Below are 26,580 nucleotides of genomic sequence, written 5' to 3' on the forward strand. Positions count from 1 at the left end.
AATTTCCACGATGAAGAAGTCTTCTTCAACCTTCTCCAAACCCTATTTTCTTCATTGTATTGAGAGTTGTGAGAGATTATGAGAAATTGTAAAATTAGTCAATACAGTGAATTTCCACCCCAATGACTTGTGGATGTAGACATTTATACCGAACTACGTAAATCTCTATGCATCTCTCTTTATTTACAATTTATATAGTTTATTTATTATTTATTTCACAGATGAGCATTCAAGGACCGTATCAATCCCCAATCGTTATTGTGGGTCATTCAATCGTATTATTAGGGTTCAGCCATATTGAAAGAAAGAGTAATGTTAGATACAATTCTGGTATGTGCAAGCCCATTGCACTCATTTTGAAAAGAAGTAAAGTTCACTATTTAAAAAATAATTTTTTTATGTGAGTCTAAATTTAACTATTTTTCAAAAAAAAAAAAAAATACATGAGACTTGCATATTTTAAGATTATAAATATCAATTCTCTAAAAAAAAAAAATGCATCTAACACTAGCAATATTGTTTGAAGCACGGGGAAAATTCCATTTGGGCTTGAAGTGGTAAATAAGGCTTTTATAGTAGTTGCTAAAAGCTTTAATTTCTTTTTGATCATGCAATAGTCGGCTTGATTTTCCACCTTGTGAATGGAATGTATGGTCTATTTTTGTATTATGTTTCCCATACCTCAACCAAATCCCGTTTACCCCTTTGTATTCACTTGATCCTCTCTTTTTGTGTAATAACTTTATGAGCAATGTTATGTACAGTCTTTAAATAGAGACTGCAATATAGGACTAAGCAATTTTATCTTTAAAAATTTTGAAAATTATAAAAATATCTCTTATAAAATGATGTTTTTTCTTATTTAATAAAAGGATTGCACATGCAGTTGCCACTGCAAATAGATTTTTTCTTATTTTTGTTTTTGTATTTTTTTTATAAATTTGATTTGAAAATTAATTTTTTAATATTTTTATATTTTACAAAATTTGAATATATAAGAATAATGTAGATATAACTATTGGGTGTCGTTTTTACTTTTAAAAAATAAGATTCATTATTAAAAAATAGATTTCTTGATGTGAATTTTATATTTAAATTCTTTTTCTAAAAGGAATAACTCAAATTTATATATTAAAACTGTATATATAATTTCTATTCAAATGTTTAAAAATTAGATGAGATTGAAAATATTCCATAAGTTTAGGTTTTTCAAATATAGTCCGCCTTCTCATATTCATAACTCGCATAGTTTGTTTTCAATTTTTCTCAATTCATCTCATTTAATTATTATATTTTTTTAAAATTTTCAAACAAAATAAAATAAATAATTCAATTTTTTTAATTTTTAAATAAAAATAATATTAAAAAATATATTTTAACTATTTTTAAATTTAACATCAACTCATTTCATTTATGAAAACAAGTATAATTGAGTGGATTAAAGAATATATTTCTATTTTTCATATTCTCAAAACAATTTCAATTATAAAGACCATAACTCAAATATTAATTTTTCACTTATTCATTTCTTGGAAAAAAAGCTTGGTATGTATGGATTTATGATTTTATCAACAGGTTTAACAACAAGAACCGAGACAATTTCCATCGGTTTGATCGTAACACAAGTACCTCAAACCAAGGAAACCAACTTAAAAAAAAAAAAAAAAAAGAGTTCTGTATATATGTTACAAGAATTTAAAAAATAGGAATTGAGAAAAGACACCTACGACTTCGCTGTCGTCGGCCTCGCAGCAGCGAAGAAAGTAGTAAATGGAATTTCTGTTGTTCATCTTTTGCACAAAAATGGCGTCGGATCTATAATTTAGCAGTAAGGATTCACTATTCTTATCTCCTCCCTCCTCTCTCCCCCTCTCTCTCCGGTGACCCCTCTCTCTCATTTTGTAAGGGGTCGCCTCTAAATTCCGCGGTATTTGAATCCTTTTAGGGAGATAGATATGTCGGAGATCGCGAACACAGATCCGGAGGGTCTCGACGGAGTGCGTATGTCATGGAACGTATGGCCGCGTACCAAGGTCGAGGCGAGCAAGTGCGTGATCCCACTCGCCGCCTCCATCTCACCGATCCGCCACCACCCGGACATCCCCAACCTCCCTTACGCGCCCCTCAGATGCAAGACCTGTTCAGCCGTCCTCAACCCCTTCTCGCGGGTGGACTTTACCGCCAAGATCTGGATCTGCCCCTTCTGCTACCAGCGCAACCACTTCCCTCCTCACTACCATATGATCTCCGAGACCAACCTCCCCGGCGAGCTCTACGCCCAGTATACCACTGTGCAATATTCCCTCCCCCAAAATCCTGACCCTAATCTCGGTCCTTCTCCGCTCTCGCCCGTGTTTTTATTCATGCTTGATACCTGCATGATCGAGGAGGAAATGGGGTACGTTAAATCGGCACTAATGCGTGCCATCGGGTTGTTGCCGGAGAACGCGCTGGTGGGGTTTGTTTCGTTTGGGACCCAGGTTCAGGTGCATGAATTGGGGTTCTCAGATATGTCCAAGGTGTACGTGTTCAGGGGGAACAAAGAGATTTCCAAGGAGCAGGTTTTGGACCAATTGGGGCTTGGGGTGGCCAGGCGAGCTGGCGGAACAGGGTACCAGAAGGGCGTGCCGATTGGGTTTCCGAATTCAGGCGTCACGCGGTTCTTATTGCCCGCTGCGGATTGTGAGTACACGCTCAACGCGGTGGGTTTTTGAATTCTATTGTGTGATTCTGTTATTGAGGGAGGGCTGATTTTTGATTTTTTGAGGATTTGTTTTTGATTTTGTTGTGCATTTCAGTTGTTGGACGAGTTGGAAACTGATCAGTGGCCTGTTCCGCCGGGGAGTCGGGCATCGCGGTGCACGGGAGTGGCTTTAAGTGTTTCAGCAGGATTGCTTGGAGCCTGTTCCACTGGCACTGGTGCTAGAATTATAGCTCTAGTTGGTGGTCCTTGTACAGAAGGGCCCGGCACGGTAAAAGAAAATCCTGTCTTATTTGCTATTACTGTTTTTAATATGTGCTGGATGTTATCTTCTACTTTAATTGACCTCCACGGTTATAATGCACGTTTATTATTGTTTACTTGGGATCTTGTAGTTTTTCATTTGTACCTTATTGCTTCAAAGTCACCTTGGTTCATATTTTCGTGTGTAGTACTATGAATGCATGTTAGTATGGAAAAAAATGACAAGGAATTGAGCATGATTTTTTATTTTTATTTCTTTTGATGCCGGGGAACCACCCCACGGTAGAGCCCTTAAAACTCACCCATGGAACCTAAACTCTCGAGGAGATTAGCACAACAACCCACTGCCATGGTCTCCCACTTAATCGCAGTTTGATCCTAGGGAGAATAGAACTTGTGACATGGGGCTCATGCGCACAAGTTTGCCCTTGCTACTTGGGCTACCCACAGGTGGGTAGAGCATGAAAAATGAACGATAAGGATTTCAACATTATTTCACAACATTGGTGAGTTTAGCTAATATTGTTAGGACTCTTTTTAGATAATATGTCTTGCACCATAAGAGTGGAATCGAATAGTTTAGGTAAGTTAAATAGGTTACATCTACCATGATTGCTGACTCATGAGATGAAGTGTTGTTCCTTGGGTCTCTCATTTTTATTAATGGAATTCTTATTTCCAATTTTATTATTAATGGAGTCAGATATATTTTAACCCCTAGGGGTTGGCTCCAAGTGGTAAGACCATTAGTTTTGAGGGTAAACACTTTTCTTTTCAAGGTAGAAAGGAGGCAATTGTTCATTGGACGTGATTCCGCGAGCCAAATTGCACTAAGGCAATCCATTCACCCCTACTATCCTACAGAGAAATTCAAACTCTTAGTAAGACTAGGGCTAGGGCGACCCATTCTATTCTCTCTGTGGTCAGGTTGGTGAAGCGTCTAGCTTAGGGGGGTTTTGTTGAATTGCTGAAAGACTCTCCCGAGTCTAAGGTTCAATCCCTTGGGTGCAAATAATTTCTAGGGGCTACGACGTCCCATGTTGCATTGGTAAGAAGCCGACGATTTACATGATTCGTGTGATGGGTGCGAATTAGAACTTAGACAGGGTTGGGTTTCAACCGAGTATAAGACTTGTTGCATTTGCAGTCTCCAGGCTCAAGCCTAGTATCATACCAATATGGTCCCATGCATTTATAACATGAGCCAAGGCCGAGGTACTCACACATCATTTTCCTATTCAATGTTTCATGAATCAAACCTGAGACTGGTTTATGCTCTGTTCCATGTAGAAGAAAAGCCTCTTTAACGAGGAATTTATCCTGGAATTTACTCATTGGACCTGATAGTCACGTGCAGCATAAGAAAGTTGGGAGACAGAGCTACCTTTTTTTTTTCTTTATTAAACTGATAAATTTCCAAGGATTAATTTTGTTCTTGTAATTTCTTGATGGTAACAACATTGATTTGAATATATTTTTGTAGATTATATCAAAAGATCTATCAGATCCAGTACGATCACATAAAGATCTTGATAAGGATGCAGCACCTTATTTTAAGAAAGCAGTCAAATTCTATGAAAATCTTGCAAATCAGCTGGTTAGCCAGGGTCATGTTTTGGACCTTTTTGCTTCTGCCCTCGATCAGGTCTGTGTTAGTTTGCTTTTTAATTCTTTTATGACTTCTAGAAGTCTTTAGCCTATCATTTTTCATGTACCCTCAGTAGGGCCATAATCAAGCCAAGTTTGGGTGAGTTATGCTTGGTCAAGCTTGGTTCGATTGTACTAAAATCAAGCTTGAGATTGACTAGCTTTTTGGGTCACTCAAGTTCAACCTGTATAGAACATTTGCATATTTATAGTACCTAATATCTACCATATGTAACCATATGAACTTACATAAAAAAATGAGTATATTTTATAACATTTATGTTAGTTATATTTATAAATAAGGAATTAAAACTTATATTATATATTTCTTATATAATATCTTATTTATTGATAATAGTCACTATATATGTGTATGTGTTTATTTCATAATATATACATATATGATACAATGTATTTATATATGTATGGTAATATTTTGAACGGGCTAATAAGTCAAGCTGAGCGAGTTTTATGAGTTTGTATCGTTTGATAATAAAGCCCAATTTTGTGTTCTTGAACGATTTAGTTAATAATCAAATCGAATTAAAAATGACAGTCAAATTTGAGTTGAATATTGAGTAGCCTTATTCATGCATATCCCTAACACTCACAAGCAAATGAATAATTTTCTTGTATAAATTTTGCTTTTCATGTATGTTTTTTTATTTGAATTTTGTCAAGTAATCTAAGATTCCTTCTTGCAGTTCTTGTTATACTGTCAAAGTGTGGGTCCTGACACCTTCTTTTCATGGTAACATGGCATGGAGAGCTTACATGTGGAATAATTGATTTTTTATGTAGAGTTTATTTACAAAGAAGCTTACATGAGAAAGTGGGGGAGGAAAATGAGCCTCCCGTTTAAATATTGTAGTAGATTTATTACAGATTTGAAGAACTCATGTATGCGTGTATGATTTGGAACATTTTATTATTTATTTGAAGTGACAGTCTTTTGCCCTTTTTTATTAAGTTCTTTGATTGCTTATAGAAAAATAAAAACTAAAAAATAAATTGTAAAGTGTGTTTTTCATATTTTGTGTTAGTATAATTTTTCTTTTTCGTTATTTTTGATGCAGGAACGGTCAACATTTAAGAAGGCCGATGGTCTCACATTAAAACATAAGCATGTTTATAATTTCATGTATTCAAGAAATAAGATCCTGTTCACTTCTTGAACTTTGTTTATTGTCATTGATTAGTATTCAATATATTGTTGTTTAGGTACTTCTTTTACCTAGTGGGTTTTTTTATTACAACTGATTGCAGCAATTTACCATTTGAAGTAAAACCTGATGCATAACATGTTAATCTCTGGTGCTTGTGCTTGTGTTGCCTTTGCTTCTTCTGTAGGGCTGTTTTTTGAGGGGTTTTGTGGCAAAAGTTTTGGCTTCTATAGTGAAATTATAAATATTATAGTTACGAACAATTAATAAATCAAGAATAATCGAGTTTTATTTGATAATCACAATTTTTATGCATTGTAGATTGTACCTGATAAGCTTTTACTTTTGGGAATTTTAAATATATAGGTTGGGGTTGCAGAAATGAAAGTTGCGGTCGAAAAAACTGGTGGGCTTGTTGTTCAAGCTGAAAGTTTTGGTCATCCTGTATTTAAAGATTCTTTCAAGCGGGTATTCGAAGAAGGGGAGCAGTCTCTGGGCCTTTGTTTTAAGTGAGTTTGTCATTATTGAACACTCGATGTCTATTTTCTACTTCAATGGATTGTACCTAATTTTTTTTTTTTTTAATTTTTTGTTTAAGGTCCCTTTTATTTCAAGTTAAAATTGTGCCTGTGAGAGTAGGACTTCTCAAGTTCCATCATTTGTGCTTCACACAATTGCTTTAACCCGTGCAGACTCTCTTTTGCTTTTATTCTTCTTTTACTTTGGTTTTATGCTGCTTACTTATAAAATAAAAAAAGCTTTGGCTTTTTGCTGCTATTATTCATGGTCCATGTAATGCTTGTAATTAATTGTCAAGCTCACTTAACTATTTTGTTTCAGTGGCACGCTAGAGATCAATTGTTCAAAGGACATTAAAATCCAGGGGATAATTGGGCCTTGCACATCGTTGGAAAAGGTTGCACCATTTAATTCTAAAAGCATGATTTTATTTAGCTTGATGGCATCATTTTGGTAAATTGTTTAAGGTCCATGGAAATAAGACCGAGCAAATTTGTAATGGTGGTGTTTGATGCTGATTATTGCAAACCTTGCAGAAAGGACCTGCTGTTGCTGATACAACCATTGGGGAAGGTGGTACAACAGCATGGAAATTGTGTGGTCTTGATAAAAGCACTTGCTTGACGGTGTTTTTTGATCTTTCATCAAGTGATCGATCAAATACCCCAGGAACTGTAAATCCCCTGTTGTACTTGCAGTTTCTCACTAGGTATGTTTGTGGATTGTATCAGTATGGGACTACCATATGCGTATATTCATGTGTGCACACATATTTGTGCCACTTTTTCTTTATTTGGTTTTGGTTTTTAATTGACTTTTGAGGTCTTATATGTACTTGCAGTTATCAAAACCCTGAAGGTCAATTAATACTTCGAGTGACAACCATTAGTAGAGGATGGATAGATAGTGCAGTGAGCTCAGAGGTTTGTGACTTTAGTTTTCATATCTTTTTTCTGCGATGTAGCTCATTTTTCTGTGACTGTTCAAAAACTAATAAAATCCTTTATCCATTTGTTGCATGTATATATTTTAAGGCATGAAACCATAGATTTTATGTGAGATTTACTGGTTCAATTTACAGGCTAAGATAATCATCAATAACTACATCAACATGTTGTAAATGAATGCAAAACAGCACACAGGCAGATCTGTCAGTTCATTAATAACATCTCCCTCTTTTTTCTGGTGCCAAAGATGGCGGATATATATATTTAATTATTTGATAAGAAATATTTTATTGAAACAAGTAATAGGTAAAGCCCAAGTATATAGGAAGTATATGAACTAGAAGAAGATATAATAAAATCATGAATACTAGTTCCATTTAATACAATAGCTGAAGCCCAAAGAAATGCGGTTAATTTTCTCAGATTGTTGCGGCATAACTCAATGGGGAAGTCTTGTAGAGTTGGTATGAAACTATGGAACGTGCTCTATGCCTATTATGTAAATTTTGTTTTTGACCTAATTTTTTAGGGTGAGCTAGCATCGTATTTGAGACTGTTTGCCACATTTGACACACACCTGTACCTGCTTCCTAGCATGGGTGTGCACACATGAGCAACCATGTGTGCATGCGCATACTTAATTTTCTAGTTACTCCTTTAAATAAAAAAGGGAGTGAATGTTCATGTATATTGCAATTTCACTTTCAACGAATGTGGAATACAAATAAAATTCCAATGACTTTTGGGGAAATAAAGGTTCACATTGTTACTCCAACTTTTCAATTAAGCCCCACTAGAGTGAATGCTTTTAAAGGCATGCCTTATTGGATGTTTATGACATATGTGTTCCATGGACGCGACATATTGGCTTGAACTTCTGAAGGTCCAACTTCTCAATTGTAAGATGGAAGTCTATGCAGAAGGAATGCTTCTGAAGGGGCGAGTACATCATATTGGATGTCTATGACACATTTTCCTTGGAGGCATCATTTCGGATTGTATACAAAGAATACACCTAACAACAACTAGGAAAGAATAATTTTATCTATTGATGAGTCCTTGCGATGGCTATCTCATGTTTCTACGATTTGTCTTGTCACGTCTGTATTTTCTTATCACATTGCATAGGTTTTGTTCATCAATGATTATGAATGTTAAAATTATAATACGTTCTAGTTCCTAGATTATGCTAGGTGAAATCCGTGTGTACTTCCCGTGTATACTTCCAATCAACAAAACTTTATTGTTACTTATAGAAAGAAAATTATAATACATCTATTGGTAAGCCTCTGTTAAACATATGTTGATTTGATTAAAGCTTCTGTTGAATGGTTGGCCATATTTAGGGTCCTGTATGTGTTGTTGCATGATATTTAATCTCTCACTGCTTTTATTGATTCTTATGATATTAATTTTCTATGAAAAGTTGAGTTCTGCTTATCTCTACTAGTTGCTTGGCGATCTTGTTCGATGGTGTTTCACCATTGTTACAGTCTATAATTAAAGATATATCCATGAAGTGGAGGTAAATGCTGATAGGAAAATTATTTCTTACATAGGAATTGGCACAAGGATTTGATCAGGAGACTGCTGCTGTGGTAATGGCAAGATTGACTTCCTTGAAAATGGAGACAGAGGTATCTTACAAGTTTTTTCATTGGCTGTTAATTTCTCATGTGTATATATTTATTAATCATAGATATTTCACCATCTGTTGTATCTCTAATTGTTTAATTTGAAAGCAAGCTCTATTATTGTTTGAATAGATGATAGTGGGGAGTTCAAAAATTCATGGAGATAGTTTTCATGTGTGAGACCAATTTCAAAGGTATTTGAAACTCAAGAATTGTAGAGTAACGCTCCATCTGAGCGTCTGATTGTAATGATCTAGTTTTTTTTAATCAAGTGTTTTTTTGTTAGCATTTATATGTTGGGTCTGGAAACAGATTACTCTCACTTTTTTGTTTTTCACTGGGTGTCTAGAACAAAGGCCCGACAAATCCTAGGGGTGCACATGCCTTTGACAAAGAGTTTTTTGCTAGTGTACCTCGGGTAATTCAAGGGAAAATTTTCCAGTCCGATGGCCCCTATAACTTGTTTGCACCTAAGGTATCGAACCTTAGATTGGAGGGAGCATGTCATCAAGACCAAGGCTCTTACCACTTGAGCCAACCCCTATGGGTTGATTATTCTATTTTTAAGAGCAGATTAATTTTAAGAATCTTGCTTAGAAAAAGTACATGAAGATTTATAAATTCTTACCTCTTCACTAGTGCAACAATAGATTTGTAGCATGTTGTGTAATGACGTTATCAAAGTGGCACACCTGATGATTGATTTTTATTTATCTTTAATCAGGAAGGGTTTGATGCTACACGGTGGTTGGATCGGTCTCTCATTCGTCTCTGTTCTAAATTTGGTGACTACCAGAAGGATGATCCAGCGTCTTTTACATTAAATCCTTCTTTTTCATTGTTCCCTCAGTTTATGTTTAATCTGAGAAGATCACAATTTGTACAGGTATTCATGACTTGGTTGTTTTTTTCTTCTCTTCTTTTCCTTTTTTCTTCTCCTTCTCGCATACGGTAGTTGATGTCTGCATATGCACCTAATGCACTTTATTATTATTATTATTTTTTTGGGGGGTGGGGGGATTCTGGTGGGGTGTTGGCAGGTTTTTAACAACAGTCCAGATGAGACTGCCTATTTCCGCATGTTGTTAAACCGGGAAAATATCACAAATGCTGCTGTTATGATTCAACCGTCTTTGATATCCTATTCATTCAATTCACTGCCTGCTCCAGCATTGTTGGATGTGGCTTCCATTGCAGCGGACCGTATTCTCTTGCTGGATTCCTATTTCAGTGTTGTAATTTTCCATGGAATGCAAATAGCTCAGTGGCGTAATGCAGGATACCATAATCAGCCAGGACACCAGGTATCAATGCAATTGTTCTGGAACTGGTTGAAATGTTAGTGTTAACAATTTTTTTAATCTTATCAATAAAAGAGAAACAAGTTTTTACTTTTTTATTTATTTTTCGATAGTTTCACTACACAATGCAAGTCTTTACAAGTAAACTTCATTTCAGAGATTGTTTCTCTGGGTCGTGCATATGTCAAATAAGCTTTTTCCCTTAACTGAATATACTTGTTTTCTTTCAGGCATTTGCACATCTATTGCAAGCTCCTTATGATGATTCCCAGGTGATCATTCGGGAAAGATTTCCTGTCCCTAGATTGGTGGTATGCGATCAGCATGGCTCCCAGGTTAGTACATTTTTTCCCAAGTTTCAGTTTTTTATGTTTCTGTTGTTGCTATTAATTATTTTTCTAAAATTCATTTTCTTTGAGCAGTTGCTGATGCTTAACATAAATTCATCGCTAGTCAATTGAATCTTACTAGAAGCTATGCAGTTGTTTACATACTGAAGACTGATGACTGATTCTGTAGTTTGTAATATGTATTCTCAGCAACATAGTCAGATAGAACGAATGTGGTAGTATAGGAGATTCTCTTAGGGAGATGGAATGCTTGGAATGATTTCTTTTCTTGGATCTGCATAGTGACAAATCTTTAAATATGATGGTGAATTTTGTTGAATCTGAATTGATAAAATGGCAATTCTAGCCTGCAAAATGGTGGCTTACCCTTGACCTATGTAAATCTTCCTTAAGTGCCGGTAATGCCATTACATTTAACTCCTGCTAATTAGCAGACTTAAGAACTTACTGCGAGTAATTTATATTGGTCTCCAGTGATATTAAGTTGTTTAACCTCGAATATCTTCTACAATTCTAATAACACCTGCTTGACAAACAATTCTAATAACTCCTGAAAGTTATTTGAACTTTTGTTCATGATGTTTTGATTGTAATATTTGAGGGTTTTGTTATTTTTTTTTGTTTGGGTGGGGGAGGATATTACTGGCCTATCCGTATCTTCAGCTATAGTGGTTCTTTATATTCACGCCCAAGTTTCTTGCAAAGCTTCTGTCCTTGGATCTGTTATTGTGTTCTACAATCTGGCAATCTTGTCTAGTAATATGTCTCAACAAATTGAATCTTGATTTAGATAATGTAATTTAAGAATCAAATCTTTGAAAATATACACGTTAAGTTTGGGCTTGAAAGTTGTCTATAGGTAAATAAAATTCGATTTAGCAGAGTATTGAATAGGGTAAAAACATCAAAGCATGATCACTTCAATTTAATGAGAAATTGTCAGAGTATTGAATAGGGTAAAAACATCAAACTATGATCATTTTAATTTAATGAGAAATTGTCAATATGTGCATTATTCTTCAGAATCTCTCTGTTTGTTTAACTTATTGTTCTATTAACTACTTCCTCATGATGGATGAAATGTTATTCAATTTGCACCTTCTCAACAAATATATGGGACTTTGAGACAATATTTCATGCCTTTCTCCATTCATACCTTTTGTAAAACAGTTGTTTCCCTCAAATAAATTCCCTTGTTAGAACTTGAACTTTAAAGGTAAGAGAAGTCAATTAACTTGGGGCCTGTTCTGTTCACAATGTAAATCTGTCAAGACTTGAATTATGTCTCTTGCAATATCTATGGGACTTCCATCATGAAAATAGTTACAGTTATGTTCTTTGTCAAATCACATTTGAAGAAGCACCGACTAGTGTTACCTGGACCCTTTTGAGGAGTCTGTTGGTGGAAACTAAGGATTTCGACTACAACAAAGTGGACCAACAGCATTATGGGATTATGGGAAAGAGCATTATTGGATTATGACAAAGTGGGCCAACAACATTATTGGATTATGGAGAAGAGCAGGAAGGTGAAGAAGTTCACTTTTGGTTATGGAAAGACGGGTTGGTTGGTGCAGACGGACGGTGGAAGCCTGTGTTCGGTTGGGTGGTTCCAGCGAGTTCTATACCAACTTAGCTTGAGGGTAATCATGCCTTTTTGGATCAATGTTGTTCAAATTTCTATGTAGATACTTGGTGATTGCAGAACACATGGATAGTGGTGGGCGTGGTTTCATTGTTATTCCTGAGTGGTGCATTGAAAAGGACGGATCAGTTTTGTGAAAAATTTTAGGGAGGTTTGCAGTTTTTTGTCTCCTGTTTACGAGGTTGAGAACAACGGTATCAGCTGGTGGGCCAATGGCTTGTCATGAGAAGTAGTATTAGTTGAGGCTATCATCATCTGAGATCCGAGATTTTTTCAGGTGTTTTTTTTTTTATTTTTTTGGTTTTTTTTTATTTTTATTTTTTTTGGGGGGGGGGGGGGGGATTGTATAAGGCAGTGTTGGAGAAGCTAGTGCTTCATCTGCACTAAACTTTTCAGATTTGAAGTACGTGAGGGTTCTAGAATTCGTTTTTGGCATGATACTTAGTGTGGTGATAAGGGCCTCAAGCTTGTGTTCCCTATTCTTTTTTAAATGGCATGTGATAAGGAGGCTTTGGTGGTATGTATGATGGGTAGATCTTGTGGCTCACTACAGTGGAATTCTAGTTTCAAAAGAGCAGTACAGGCTTGGGAATTAGGAGCTATTTCTGAATTTTTCTGCTTCTTGTATGCAATGAACATTGGTAATGGCGTGGTGGATAGGATGGTTTGATTTCATAATGGGAGTAGGAGATTCATGGTTCGATCTTTGTACAAGGTGCTAATAGTCCAGACCCATGATTCTTTTCCTTGGAAGTGAATTTGAAGCTGTAAGGTCCTGCAAAGAAACGGCTGCCCTTGGAAAAATCCTTACCATAGATAATGTGAGGAAATGTGGGCTTTTATTACTGATAGGTACATGTGAGAAAAATGGCGGATCTGTGGATCATTTATTATTACATTGTGAGGTGGCTGGGATTTTGTGGAATGACATCTTTAACAGGATTGGTTTTGTATGTGGCCTTCAGGGTAACTCCCAAATAGCTGCTGTGTGGAAAATAATTCCCGTGTCTTATGTGGTGTCTTTGGTCGGAGAGAAATGGTTGGTTTTTTGAAGATAGGGAATGTTCTGTGGAGGAGTTACAGAGATTTGTCTTCAATACTTTTTTTCAGTTGGGCCATTGTCATTGATTTCAATAGGGCTAGTTTTCGTGATTTTCTTGTAGCTTCTACTAGTTCCTAATGTATATTTAGGTGTTTCCTTTGTATACTTTTTGTGTACTTGGACTATGCCTGTTTCTTTTATTAATAAAAATGTATTTTACCTATAAGAAAAAGATGTTTAGATCTCACAGAGGGTACAAAGCCAGTGTCTTGAGTATTCAAATCCACATAATGTCCAATACAATTAACTTCTTGATGGTTGCTCTTGGTCCCCCAGAGTTTTTGAATTCTATATGTAATAATGCATGTCTAGTTGAAACAGTGGTTGATATGATTTTATTTTAGCTTTTATCTCATGCAAAGCTTTATATGTTTGTGATTCCGTGCTGAGCAGGCTAGATTCTTATTGGCAAAATTGAACCCATCAGCTACATACAATAATGCTAATGAGATGGCTGCTGGGTCAGATGTGATCTTCACAGATGATGTGAGCCTTCAAGTCTTCTTTGAGCATCTTCAGAGGCTGGCTGTGCAATCTTGACAGCAGGCAAGGGTTGAGAGTTGTACACTTGCTCTAGGGGTTTTGTTTCGAGTAAATTCCCAGTCTGGTTTCGGTTTCTTCCTGCTCATTTGGGTTCCCCCTTTCTTTCCCTTGTTTTTACCCTTGTTTTTAAAGATGACGGATCAGACCCCGGGTTATTTAAAAAAGGACAACCTAGTTTATTCTTTGGGGGATCTGGGGGAGGTATTACTTCCTTATAAGAATAAGGGAGGGACAAAGATGTCGGTTGAGTTGAGTTGAGTTCTGAATTATAGGAAAAGAAAGGTATGATGATAATGTAAGTTAAGAGGATTCAGCAGCGGAGTCAATCAGGAAGATATATATTTGTCTAAAGATATTTTTTTCCATCATGACATTTTTGTATTAACCCAAATCAGAAGTATGCCTTATGTATCTAAATTTTAAAGTTATATACTCGATGGAATTGATGCTCCTTGTTTGGACAGTTGAGGAACTCTATCCACTTTGTTCATTTTCTTCTTCTCTACGTATCTCTTAACTTAGCGTGGTGACTCGTATTTTTATTTTAGACTTATCCCGACCGTCTGCTGCCTTTCTTTGGCGGGGTAAGAAAGGCAATTGTATTATCCTTGTTGAAACTTTCATTGTTATCCAACATTGAATATAAATAAATTGGGATAAAAGTACTTTTGCAAGTGTTACATTCGATTCTAAATTCTAAAAAACTATTACTTTTAATCTCCATTAAATTCAGACTAATTATGATTCTATCATGCCATTTATTTTTCATCGATACTAGCAGTAAGAATTGGTAACTATTTTATGGTTGGAAACTTGGAAGGTCTAATGTCCTAATTAAGTAGTTTGGAATTCAAATTTTAAACATTGATAGTTTGCGAGTGTATTGTGTTAGTTTGGACGAGAGCGTTTGTCAAAACTGTTTTCCAGACCTTTTAGGTGAACTTTTTATTCATGGTAGTTTCACAGAATGATCAAACTAGGGCTGGTTTGAGCGCTTGTCTCGGAATTTTGTGAATAGTGGTGAAAATGTTATGAATATTTTTGAAATGATTTAAGTTATAATGTTTTATTTGTTTTTAAAAAATGAGAGAAAAAAAATTGAATAAAGATATCATAAAGTTAAAATATTGTTTGAAATTTTTTAATATTATTTTATTTTGAAATTTGAAAAAGTTGTATTGTTTTTGTGTTTTTTTTTTTGAAAGTTTGGAAAAATTGTGTTGTGTTTGTGTTTGGATAATGATTAGGTAATGATTAGATGAAAATGTTGGAAATTTGAATATAACTACCATTTAACTCAAACTCTTTTCTTAACCCAGCAAGATGCCTCCAATTTGCTTCCTTTACTTCTGTGACCTCTTATTTTAACTACTTAAGAAATCACAGCATGTGTTTTATCAGTTACTTCTGTATACTCGAACAAGTTATGGAGGTTTTGTGGTCATCTCTTGTGGTTTCGTGGGAGGAGTACAAGAACAGATAATGTGTATGGGAAGGATGAAATAGGACCATTACATTACCAAGGTCAGCTTGAAAGGGTGCCCACTTTATCTAATATGAAGTTGAATTTCCTTTAGGTGTACGATCGGCCTATTCCTACTGTCTATAACAATGTGCTTTGGGAATTTATTGTCCAACAACATTTGATGAGGTATAAGAGAACATACCAATATGACCTTGTGTTCGCCCTTGGTTTTGTTACCGTGTTTGATCAACTCATGGAAGGATATCCTAGTCACGAGGACCGAGATGCCATCTTCCAAGCATACATAACGATATTGAAGGACCCAGATCAATATAGAATTGATGCACAAAATTTGGAAGATTGGGCTTGGGCTCAGATTGGGGGTATTGAAGGAGAAGTTGAGGGGATATTGAAGGACATCGCAGAAAGAGCTAGGCATAAGAAGAGTTTCAGCTACAACCGTTTCTTTGATGGGGGGATATTGCAGGTCAGCTTGAAGGTGTATAACCTGTTACTTACTACCTAGTATTAATATTGGGAATGATTAATTTTGTTGCAATCTTGATTCTGGAACTTTCAATTTTTGATTTGGATGAGCTAATATGATCATAGTGAGCTGGGATTGTATGGGAAGAATGGGTGTTTGAGTTTTGTGCCTAACTTGTTCGATAAAAAGCATAAGCGAGATTTTATTTCTAGGATTTGGGATAGGTGCTTGCCAGCATTTCCTCTTAAGCTATAGAAGGCTTCGCTTTTGTTCCTCTACACTGGTTTATCATTGCGAGAAAATATTTTGAGAGTGAATGGAAGTGATATTCATCCATGGTGGATATACCATCCCTACTGTGCTATGGTTATGGCCCTCGTTAGTCTCAAATGGGGGATTAAAGGACAACCAAATTGTACACAAAGGCATAGAAGGGTTCAACGTTTCCTACAATGGGCTATGATGCAAGGAGTTGTAATGCTGTTTCAAAATAGATGTCAATGCCAAAGACTTTACACTTGTATTGCATTAAATGTGCTTGTTTCTGAATGGCAGGATCCTTGGTTATAACCAAAGTTGTCTAGCAACACGTATAAATCAATAAGGAGCAGTATGTAACTGCTAGAATCCAATGCACATATGAGAGATGGTATGCAGAGATGAGCTCTAGCAGTGGCATGCTTGATGAGAACATAATTCCTTCAACAATGAAAGCGTGCTTGTGCCCCAGCTTGCTGTTTTTGACTGTGAAAACATGGAAATTGGAGATCTTTACAATCAATGTGTCAAGGGTATAGTGGGGTTTAGTGTGATAGAGCAACTTGTCAACAAGGGTGCCATTAGTGACCTATTTTAATTATGTTATGGTGGGATGGATGTAGGCGGGGGTGTCATGATACTTGGTGGTATTTCTCCTCCCCATGATATGGTATTTGCCCATTCAGACCCTTTTCGCAGTACATACTATATTGGAACTACATATGCTTAGCTTCCAAAAGAAGCTTTTCATGCATTTAAAAATACTGTGATGAATAAAAATTGTCTCCTCAAACAAATCCATGGTCCAGATCCAAAATTTAATGATCTTTGTGTTTCTGGGGCTGGAAAGGATGGTTCCAAACTAATAGCAGTTTTTTCTCAAGTTGATATCGTAGTTAGTAATGAAAAAATTTGTTGCCTCTAGAGAACTACTTGTTTCGGCATACAAAGGTTTATGAGATCCTTTGCCTTACATTGGCTATTATCATCTGTTGCAAATACATTACAGACCCTCGGAATTCCTCATCTGCCACTTCAACCACCATTGCCAATGCAACTTACACCTTTAGTTCCAGCTGACCATCAATAGTATGCTACATATATGTGGCCTAAGGGAGAATTCCAACATCCTAGACGTCCCTCGCAGCCATTTTTTCATCCTGGAGGCAAACCACCTGCTAACATTGGTATTTATTTTATTATCACAAGGGGGTAAGTTGTATTAACCTTGTGGGCAAGGCCTTCTAAAGGGCGTCTATTGTCATACGCCTAATTGGGTGGAAGTCAATTTGTGGGCTTGGCCCATATTTGGTTGAAGGCCCATTTGTTCAATAATTTGTTCCTTTATAAGTGTTGATTGTAGGCCTTGTAAAAATCATCCAGAAGCTTAATATAATAGATTTCAGCTTCTCTCTTCTTCTCTTGGAGGCAAAGTCAACAATTTGACCAATTTTTTTGCACTTTCCCAAATTGTCTATTCGTCCAAACATCTTTCATTGGGTGTGTTACAGTCGCTTTGTGTGCAAGATGTGCATCTCGAATGGATGTGTTTAAATGGAGGATGTGCCTCGATGAGAGAACTAATGGATGGCTTCACGCAAAGCATATCATCTATATACAATAATAGAATAATATAGTTATCAAATGCCAAACATAACAATAGTGGTTTGCCTGACATCTGGTATAATTGGAACTTTAGTTGCACGCCATGTTATCAAGGAAAAGATCACTGTGGATCTTATGGCATCCTTGTTTGGTATGTGAGAAGCCGTTGGCTAATAACTATGTGCATTTGATGAAGAAACTGTTCAATCTGAAAATGGTAGAAAGTATGTTTGTTGCACATAATCTGAATGAGTTTAACATTACTACAAATGAATTGTCATCTATTGAGATCAAGTTTGATTGATGAAATCCCGACATTAATTCTGTTGGCCTCATTATCAAATAGTTGGGAGATAATGAGAATGATTGTGATTAATTCTGCTAGAAAAATAGGGCTAAAATATTATGATATCTAAGATTTGATTCTTGTCAAAGATGTGTGTAGGAGAGATTATGGTGATACTTTGGGTTTGGATTCTGCCCTTAACATTGACATAGAGGACATGATAGGAACTCAAATAGACACATTAACTTCTTCTCGGCCATTGTTCTCACTCAAACCTAAACCTGACTCTTGGTACCAGGTGTTAGGAGTGACAAGAGAAAAAGTAAACAAAAATTAGAATCAATCATACACGACCAAGATTTACGTGGTTTGGAAACGTGTCTACGTTCATGGAGCTATAGAGGATTTTATTCAAATGATAATAAAAGATATAGTGCGGCAGTCGTACAAGGATTTAATACAATATATAGTAAACCTTAATTAGCGGGTTGGATTAAGAGCCAATAATAGGTCAAAATGTTTAACAGGGTGAAGCCCCTGGATCCCCATGAGGCTTTTTCATCATCGCTCTGGCCTGGGCCGATCCTTCACTCCATGGCTTAAGCCTAATTGAAGATCCACCAAAATACCACAACGAAATCTTGTCTAGTCGGATTATCAAACTGGGTTGCAAAAAAACAGAATCAAGCTCCACACAAAAAAACCCAACAATCCTTGGGCACGTAGGAGACAATAGTGATACAAAAGAAGAATTGGTTTAGGCTTATTGAGGAAGGGATACATATATGCATCTTTGGTAGCTTCTCGTTTAGCCTTACAATCTTTGAGGGGATGCTTGGGAAATAAAATGAGATGTATATTTTATATATAGTAGTAAGATAGTTTGTGAATAGCAATTAAATAATTTGAATTAAGTATTTATTGGATTTTGAGAAAAGAGAGAGAAAGAATTGAATAAAAAATATTATAAAATTAAAATATAGTTAGAATATAATTTTTTTAATATTAATTTTGTTTTAGGATTTGAAAAAGTTGAGTTATTTTTTGTCTTTTGTTTGAAAATTTAGAAAAGTTGTAATAATTAGTTTGAAAATATTTGCGTTAAAATGATGTTTGGGAAGAAAATGAGATGAAAATTATTTCCAAACATCCCCTAACATTACAAGCCGGCAATTCATTTAGCAATTCTGCTCCCAAACTCGAACGATTCCGGAGTGGATGAGAGCTGTGAACAATGATACATGCATTTCTTTCATAATTGAAAACCCAGCAGCGAGTAATGTGAGCACATCGATGGTATTTTCGTTTCAAGAGCAACTCTTTTTTTCTTCTTTTTTCTTTTGTAAAAGGGCCAAAAAAGAAAAAAAAAAACAGGAGCTACTTAATTCTGAGTTCCTGAAGACCGAATAGATTGTTAGTCTGAATTTTTCTATATCATGCTCTTTCAGTAATCAGTATAACAATGAAACAGAAGGATTAGTTGTTTTGTTTTAGATGTCATGCATGAACAACTTTCAATGGTTCATTATTATCGTTATTTCTTTGTTGTAATGCCATTATTTCTCACCAGTTGCCATTTTTTATTGGAAGGATTCATAACATTCAACCGGTTGGCATCGGATGACAGAACCAATCAAAGGCAGTGTACTAAGAAAAAGAATAACAAACACTTTTAATACTCCTGCTTGCAGAAAACAAATATGAAATTACTCAAGATGATCAATGAGGTGAGCATGTAAAGAAGATGGCTACCTCCCCAGATGATTTGGGAGAGGCTTGAGAGTATGTCTCACTTACTTGAGGTCATTCGAGTCATCTCTAGATATGGATTCTAGTGTATTATTTGGGAATAGGACGCAGTTAGAAAAGATAAAGAGTTGATTTTTAGGATCTTAACAGTGTAAGACGACAGCTATTGCAATCATATCAGAGCCATTTTGTCATATTTGAGTGAATATCCCTCATTTGATCTTTTGTGGCAATACTAGCCGAGGCACCAAATCTGTTGAGGGAACTAAAGTGCTTGTCTTTATGAAGTAAAACCAACATTATTTTGCCTTATTTTTATGCACTTTTCCCTGGACAGTGTATGCCATCAATTTTTGCAGAACCATCAAGCCTAATCATCAAGAAATTTGATGCCTCGAATGATCTTTAGCCCAATTTGAGTAGTGAAAATGTTTCATCTCATTTCATCTCAATCATTCACTTTCTCAAATAAAAAATTATATTCATGAGCCTCATACACCACATACCAGTCTTTTTATTTTTTTTTTTCCCTTACCAAATGTGTGGTATATGGATAATGAATAGAACAATTCAATTATTTTAAGAAGAATAAAAGTAAAAATAAAAAAAAATAAAAAATAAAAAATTTTTAAAAATAAAAAATTATGTCGTGTGTGGTGTATGAGGCTTATGAATAGTAAAACTCTTCTCATATTCCTACAAATAATATAATAAACAATTCAACATTTTCCAATCTCAAATCAATAATAATATTAAAAAGTACTATTCTAACAATATTTTTATTCAACTTTCATTTCAACTTATTTCATCTCAACTTACTATCCAAACGGAACCATTCGGTATAATCAGGAATACAGGGGAATCTGATAAACCAACGGTCAACATTAGAATGAAGTTTATTTATTTGGGCCGTGCTCCTCCCACTGCTTGAGCTTACGGGTTCCTTCCAACATGAGCCATCACATTACCTCCTGTACTAAAAATAAAAAAGAAGCAGCTAACTGAAGTTTATACTTATTGAGTTTGAAGTAAATTCTGAAAACAGTTACAAGATACATCTTAAAATACAATTTTACCGGCAACATATGATTATACCATCATCAGTTTCACCCAACTCCCAACCAACCTACTGCGCCCCATGCCTGACAGCAAACAACCATAAACCTACACGCTACTACGCTACAACCACAGCTGCACAGCTGGTCTACCAACAAGGCTTGAACTTGGCTGTTGCAACCACCGATGCATTCCACCAAGCATCAGGCATGCGCTTCCCGCCTTTCTGTCCTCGCTGGAATTGAAATTAATGAAGTATGACTACCATAAAAAAGTTCCTTTCAGAAGCAACCACTGAACTTTTCAGGGCTAACACTATGTCACTACAAGATGGCATGTGAACGGTAAATCCTTAACTCACCAACATAACTTCAAGAAACAAGTGTAAAGCCATTACATTGGAGAAGCGGAGTGAAATTCTAATGATCTTAATTGCAAAGGAAACTGAGAAAGGATTTCAAGATAAGCAATGAAAATTGGAAATCTTTCTTTTGTACTCTTTCCATCAGTCTCTCCTTGAAGAAGAGAAAAGTGTGATGGCCATCATAGCAATCTTGATTCTTATTATTTAATGAGTTTAACTTGTTGACATATATTGTTTAATTATTATTTAATAATATCACAAAGGAGGAGTGGATGATGTAGCTTTATAGGATTAATTTATCTACTGTCTTCAATTCAAAATAGATTAATGACATCCTTACACTATTTTGCTAACCGTTTTACAACCAACCAATATAGTAGTGCCACTTCATAAAAATACAAAAGTTTTTTTTATTTAAATTTTAAATTTTACATAGCTGTCTTCCATTTAAAACAGAGTTGTATAACAATTGTAAAAAAAGTTTGTATGTGTATCAATACCTCTAATAGTAATAGAGTGGAAGAATGGTTGATGATGTGGCTTCATACGAGCAAAGCTCTATATTTGGAAAATATATAGTGTATAGATGTAGATTTTGATAAAGGTATCATTGAAGAGCTAGCTTACCTCAACTTCATTCAACTAAGGCTTCCTTAAAACCAAATCAATGAGGCTATCATAAGTCCACGTTTGCTGTTCTCTAGCTTGAGGTTCAAGGGAGCAGTATACCTCTTCACAGTTCCTCAGGAAACGCCCCTTTCCAAATGCAGTGAGAACCAGGGGATCAGTGTTAATTTCCACAACTCTATAGAGATCGCCTGTACTTCTCCACGTTTCTACTTCCCTAGCTCCTTCAAATCCAATCATCATAGCATCAAATAAAATTCCAACAGTAACTATATCAGGCTTAACACAAAGGAATGGTAATTGGTAAAGCAAGGATTTCAAATGAGTGAAATCTTCAATTTTCAAATAAGCCAGCATGATAATATTTGCAACTGTTACATTCCAAGGAACTTTTGCCTCTTCCATCTCCCTAACAATGGAATCCATACCCCTTCGGCTCAAAAGACAAGCATGAGAAAGAAGACGCAGGCACCAAACAAGATCAGATGCGCCAAACCTTGTTGAAACATCAACTCCCAAGTCATCTAATCTTGAAAACATATAGTTCCCAATATAGACCCCAGCCACTTTCCTTATCACATCATCCTTCAAATGGGTTTTGGAGTTCAAAATTCTTCTAAAAACCTTTTCCATCTTGTCTACGATCCCAAATCTAGCATAAGCCTCTAGCATTGCAACCAAGGTAGATGACTGCAAATCCATCTTTTTAGAAAGCATGGTCTGATATATTCTTTCCATTCTTTTGAGTAACCCAGCTTGTGAAAACTCTTGGATAAGCAAATTATAAGTAATGTGATCAGGTGAACACCCGTCTAATTCCATCTTCTTAAGACACGTACCCATTTCATCATACATATTATATTTCCCATAAGCTTGAATTAACACATCATAGGTATAAGTTTCAGGTGTCACATTGGCTTCTTTCATCTTATTGAGGTAAAATAACGCATCTTCAAAGCTCCCTTTTCCTGCAAAACCATGAATAATTGAATTATAAGTCTCCAAAGAAGGGATTAGGCCACGGCTTTTCATCTCTTGAAATGTCGACACTGCTTCTTCAATCAGACCCACTTCACCTAACAGCCCTATTATCTTCTCATAGTAGAACTCATTAATCCGCGATGCCTCAATGTCCTTCCACATATCAAACACCTATTCATATATTTAAAAAGTCAATTGGAGACACGCGGAGAAAACAGACGCAAAGAAATGATCATTGATATCGAATTTTAGAATACTCGTCCTTAATTAAGATTCTCATGAAACTGAGTTCCGTTTAATTGAACTTATCAGAGTTACAAGTGAGTAGTTTTAGTTTATTGGAAGAAACACAAGTTACAACCAGAAACATATCTATTCTTTATAAGCAACCAAACGTAAAGTAACTAAGAAGCCAATCAAAATTAAGGAACATATTATCAATAACCCTGAAAACCCCAATAGCTATAATCTCGGTGTCCACTTACGTGGATGCGAGAGCGAGAGCGAGAGCGAAAGTGAAAGAGAGGGAACCTGAAGAATTTCATGGGACCTAGAGGCGTGTTTGAGGAATCTGATGACAGCCCAGAAATGGTCTTCAGTCCAATCTCCATCGTCTCTAAGCGTTTGCAACGGGCATGAGTTTTTCTGGCGCAGCTTTGCAAGCAAGTCTCGGAGCCTCTCGCGGTCAGAGACCGTGTTGAGAGGAGGGGCAGTGTTACCATGTGAGGCGTTTGCACTTGATTGCGCTGTTGAGGGCTGGGGAGAGGAAATGCTACTTTTGAAGGCCGAGAATTTGAATTTGGAGGAGGCTACTTTGGTTATGGTTTTAGGGAAGAGGAGGAGGTTGTTGTAACTGCAACCGGAGGTAGAAACCGAATTAGGTCTCCATGTGAATGCCATCTTTTGCACAGAACATGAATGGCAACGTAGCTTTCATTCTCTTTAGCCCCTCCTGCAATTTTGCCTGTGTTACCTTAAAAACCCAAAACCTCATCCCTGTATTTAGTTTTTATTATTATCAGTTCTGCTTGGCCAACGTGAATTTTAGATAAAAATTTTAAATTTTAAAATTAAATATTAAAATATTATATTTTAATAATATTATTATTATTTTAATATTTAAAAAAATTAAAAAAAAATTGAATTGTTTATTATATTTTATATAAAAATTTAAAAAAATTATAATGATGAGATGATAATTTTGTATTTGAGATGAAAAATTCAAATAACGAAACAGTACCTAAATTTTGCCATCATAACATGTCTGGACAAGGTTTGGGAGGATATTATAGCTGTTTGTTTATTCAAATCTAAATTATTTTATTTTATTTAATCGTTATATTTTTTTTTTAAATTTCCGTAAGAAATACAATTAATAATTTAACTTTTTTAAAATTTGAAAATAAAACTAATATTAAAAAATTATATTATAATAATATTTTATTCAATTTTCAGTAAAACATTTCATCTCATCTCATATGAATTTTGATTTTTACATTAAATACGACATAGTTTGATTTGTAAAATTTCAATTGTAAAATTTCTTTTATAAATTAAATTATACTACGTGAGTAGTGTGTGATATAGAGATCTTAAAATAGAGTTATTTAAAATAATTTGAGTTTTAAAGGATTAAATATTTAGAAAAAAAGAAATAATATTTATAGTTTTAAAATGCATAACTCCCACTCATCTCTTTAGAAAAAAGTCGCTAAACTTGAGAGTTCCATGAAAAAATCTTTTTTTTTTTCTTTTGTTTTAAAAGATGGACTTTACTCTTTTACAAGTAGAGTGTGTAGAGCTTGCATTTAGACTTTATCTAATACTTTTAAGAAAATTTAAGCTTTGTGTACTCTGTTTTCGTTCCCACTTTCTCATACTAATTTCTGTATGACAATATAAACTTCGATGGGAAATATAACCACTATAATGCATGGAGACTAACCATAAGCATAAAAGCGTGGTAGGAGGCTTTTTTAAAACTAATAGCCTGATTTCTTCTGTTGATGTGTAGAGACACGATACTTCATTGGATTCCCTCAAATCCACTTTCTTTTCTTTTTTTTTTTTTTTTTGATAAACAACATCACATTTCATTGAATCAAGTCCTTACAAGAGATTGTTTATCAAGCCAAACAGCTTGAGAAGCAAAAGAAGGACAATCAGCCCATAAAACCAAATCTGGAAAATTACAAGCATTACGTGCTAAAAGGTGAGCCACAGAATTCCCTTGCCTACTAACGTGCAGAAATGTCACCTCTTGGAAGCCCTGCGTTAACGTTTAATATCCTCAATGATGAAAGCAAATTCTGTTAAAATCATCTCATCAGAATTCAACATGTTCACAAGAAAGAGGCAATCCGATGCCACCATCAGTTTTTGAATACCCCAATGAGAATATAGTTGTAGACCCCTTAAAACTGCAATGGCTTCTATAAATTCTGGAGAAGAGACTTCATGTTCAGATTTACTACAAGCTGCAAGCACCTCCCCTTGACTGTCCCTCACCACAACGCCAACACCAGCTTTCTGAAGATTAAAAAAGTTAGCACCATCTACATTCATTTTAATATAACCTGGGGGTGGAGAGGACCACCGTAAGACATGAGGCAGTGCCTGGCGAGGTCCCTCAAAAATCTGCACTTGTCTAAAATCATAAATCATTGAGAGAGCGCTATCAATCATATTACTAACACTAAGTGCAGAATTTTCATAAATAAATTGGTTTCTTCGAGACCACACCCCCCAAGCGATAGTGATAAAAGTAAGAAGATTGCCTTCTGCCCCATGGTCTTTAACCCATAATGCTAAATCCCAGAAAGACATAACAGGAGGTAAAGATTGCATTATAGGCACATATTGTAAACAAATACGATGGACAGCTGAACAAAAGAATAAAGCATGGGCTGCATCTTCGGTGGAGTGCTTACAAAAAACACAAACATCTGCCACAGCGACACCTTTCTTGACCAGGTTATGAAAAGTAGGCAAATATTCATTGCACGCTCTCCACCCAAATACCTTCAATTTATGAGGGATTTTCAAATGCCAAAACTCTTTCCAGAAAGAAGAAATCTGAGAGGCATGAGACCTCTCACCTGCTAGGTGAGTCTTGACTATTTGTAGCTGTTTATACCCACTCCGCACTGTATAAAACCCACTCTTTTCAGATTGCCAATACCAAGAATCTGGCTGGGACACTGAAACTTGCAGTTTCAGAATTTTATTAACTAATCTTGGATTGAAGAGAGCTCTCAAAGCATCAATATTCCACCAACCAACATTCACATCAAGTAGAGTATTAACAGTTTGATTAGAAGAGGAAACACTAGGCATAGTTCCTTGAAATTCCTCCCTTTGAATACCCGGAAGCCAAGGATCATGAAACACCCTCACCTTTTCCCCATTACCAATTCTCCACAGACATCCAGCTCTCAATAAGCCCAAAGAGTTGAAAATACCACGCCATATATAAGAGGAATTAAAACCAATTTTGGCGTCAAAGAGAGAGGTCTTTGGGAAATAACGAGCTTTAAAAATTTTATAGAAAAGAGAAGACTCTTTAGTTAACAACTGCCACCCTTGTTTGACAAGAAGGGCTAAATTAAAATCATGTAGGTTTTTGAAGCCCATACCACCTCGAAATTTAGAGTCGCATAGCTTGGCCCAGCTGACCCAGTGAATTTTCCTCTCACGAGACTGGTTTCCCCACCAAAACCGAGCCATCATCATCTCCATCTCATGGCATAATTGTTGAGGAAACAGGAAGCAACTCATCGCGTAGGTCAGGATTGACATAGCCACTGCTTTCAAGAGAACCTCACGCCCTCCTTGGGATAATAAAGTCCCTTTCCACCCTTGGAGCTTTTGCCATAACTTCTGTTTT

The 26,580-nt window shown here is 35.7% G+C and overlaps 3 protein-coding genes across 11 annotated transcripts; 2 read left to right on the forward strand and 1 right to left on the reverse strand.

Moving 5' to 3' along the window:
• Nucleotides 1-1,675: 1,675 nt before the first annotated feature.
• On the forward strand, nt 1,676-14,306 carry LOC122300232 (protein transport protein SEC23-like). Its single transcript, XM_043110732.1, has 13 exons — nt 1,676-1,828; nt 1,946-2,702; nt 2,799-2,972; nt 4,449-4,610; nt 6,142-6,284; nt 6,616-6,691; nt 6,831-7,003; nt 7,136-7,217; nt 8,801-8,878; nt 9,600-9,761; nt 9,916-10,179; nt 10,407-10,511; nt 13,667-14,306. The coding sequence occupies exons 2-13, from the start codon at nt 1,956-1,958 to the stop codon at nt 13,811-13,813; spliced, it is 2,313 nt and encodes a 770-aa protein (XP_042966666.1). The 5' UTR covers nt 1,676-1,828; nt 1,946-1,955; the 3' UTR covers nt 13,814-14,306.
• An 827-nt stretch (nt 14,307-15,133) lies between these two features.
• On the forward strand, nt 15,134-17,443 carry LOC122300233 (protein THYLAKOID FORMATION1, chloroplastic-like). Of its 2 annotated transcripts, none has more exons than XM_043110733.1 (2): nt 15,134-15,780; nt 16,324-17,443. In XM_043110733.1, exons 1-2 carry the CDS (start codon nt 15,463-15,465, stop codon nt 16,336-16,338), a joined length of 333 nt encoding a protein of 110 aa, XP_042966667.1. In that variant the 5' UTR covers nt 15,134-15,462; the 3' UTR covers nt 16,339-17,443. The 2 variants fall into 2 exon arrangements, with proteins under 2 accessions (XP_042966667.1, XP_042966668.1); XM_043110734.1 differs by having other exon boundaries at nt 15,134-15,768.
• Nucleotides 17,444-20,413: 2,970 nt separating this feature from the next.
• On the reverse strand, nt 20,414-23,685 carry LOC122300234 (pentatricopeptide repeat-containing protein At4g14190, chloroplastic). 8 transcript variants are annotated; one of them, XR_006239961.1, is made up of 4 exons: nt 23,226-23,685; nt 21,714-22,865; nt 20,762-20,957; nt 20,414-20,637 (listed from the first exon to the last, which is right to left on the reverse strand). XR_006239961.1 is itself a non-coding variant. In XM_043110738.1 (4 exons), the coding sequence occupies exons 1-3, from the start codon at nt 23,592-23,594 to the stop codon at nt 21,729-21,731; spliced, it is 1,398 nt and encodes a 465-aa protein (XP_042966672.1). In that variant the 5' UTR covers nt 23,595-23,685; the 3' UTR covers nt 20,414-20,957; nt 21,714-21,728. The 8 variants fall into 8 exon arrangements, 4 of the variants coding, with proteins under 4 accessions (XP_042966672.1, XP_042966669.1, XP_042966670.1 ...); XR_006239960.1 differs by having other exon boundaries at nt 20,414-20,642; XR_006239958.1 differs by having other exon boundaries at nt 20,743-20,957.
• Between the last annotated feature and the right edge of the window lie 2,895 nt (nt 23,686-26,580).

The sequence above is a fragment of the Carya illinoinensis genome, chromosome 2 (assembly GCF_018687715.1).
Source record: "Carya illinoinensis cultivar Pawnee chromosome 2, C.illinoinensisPawnee_v1, whole genome shotgun sequence".
Classification (NCBI taxonomy): Eukaryota; Viridiplantae; Streptophyta; class Magnoliopsida; order Fagales; family Juglandaceae; genus Carya; species Carya illinoinensis.

Excerpts from the sequence above, each read along its gene's own strand:
- LOC122300234 (XM_043110735.1), bottom strand. The coding sequence starts at position 23,594 with ATGGCATTCACATGGAGACCTAATTCGGTTTCTACCTCCGGTTGCAGT. Across the intron at positions 22,866-23,225 it reads GGTCCCATGAAATTCTTCAG|GTGTTTGATATGTGGAAGGA; the intron begins GTTCCCTCTCTT and ends ATATATGAATAG.
- LOC122300232 (XM_043110732.1), top strand. The coding sequence starts at position 1,956 with ATGTCGGAGATCGCGAACACAGATCCGGAGGGTCTCGACGGAGTGCGT. Across the intron at positions 6,692-6,830 it reads CTTGCACATCGTTGGAAAAG|AAAGGACCTGCTGTTGCTGA; the intron begins GTTGCACCATTT and ends CAAACCTTGCAG. Across the intron at positions 8,879-9,599 it reads CCTTGAAAATGGAGACAGAG|GAAGGGTTTGATGCTACACG; the intron begins GTATCTTACAAG and ends ATCTTTAATCAG.
- LOC122300233 (XM_043110733.1), top strand. The coding sequence starts at position 15,463 with ATGAGGTATAAGAGAACATACCAATATGACCTTGTGTTCGCCCTTGGT.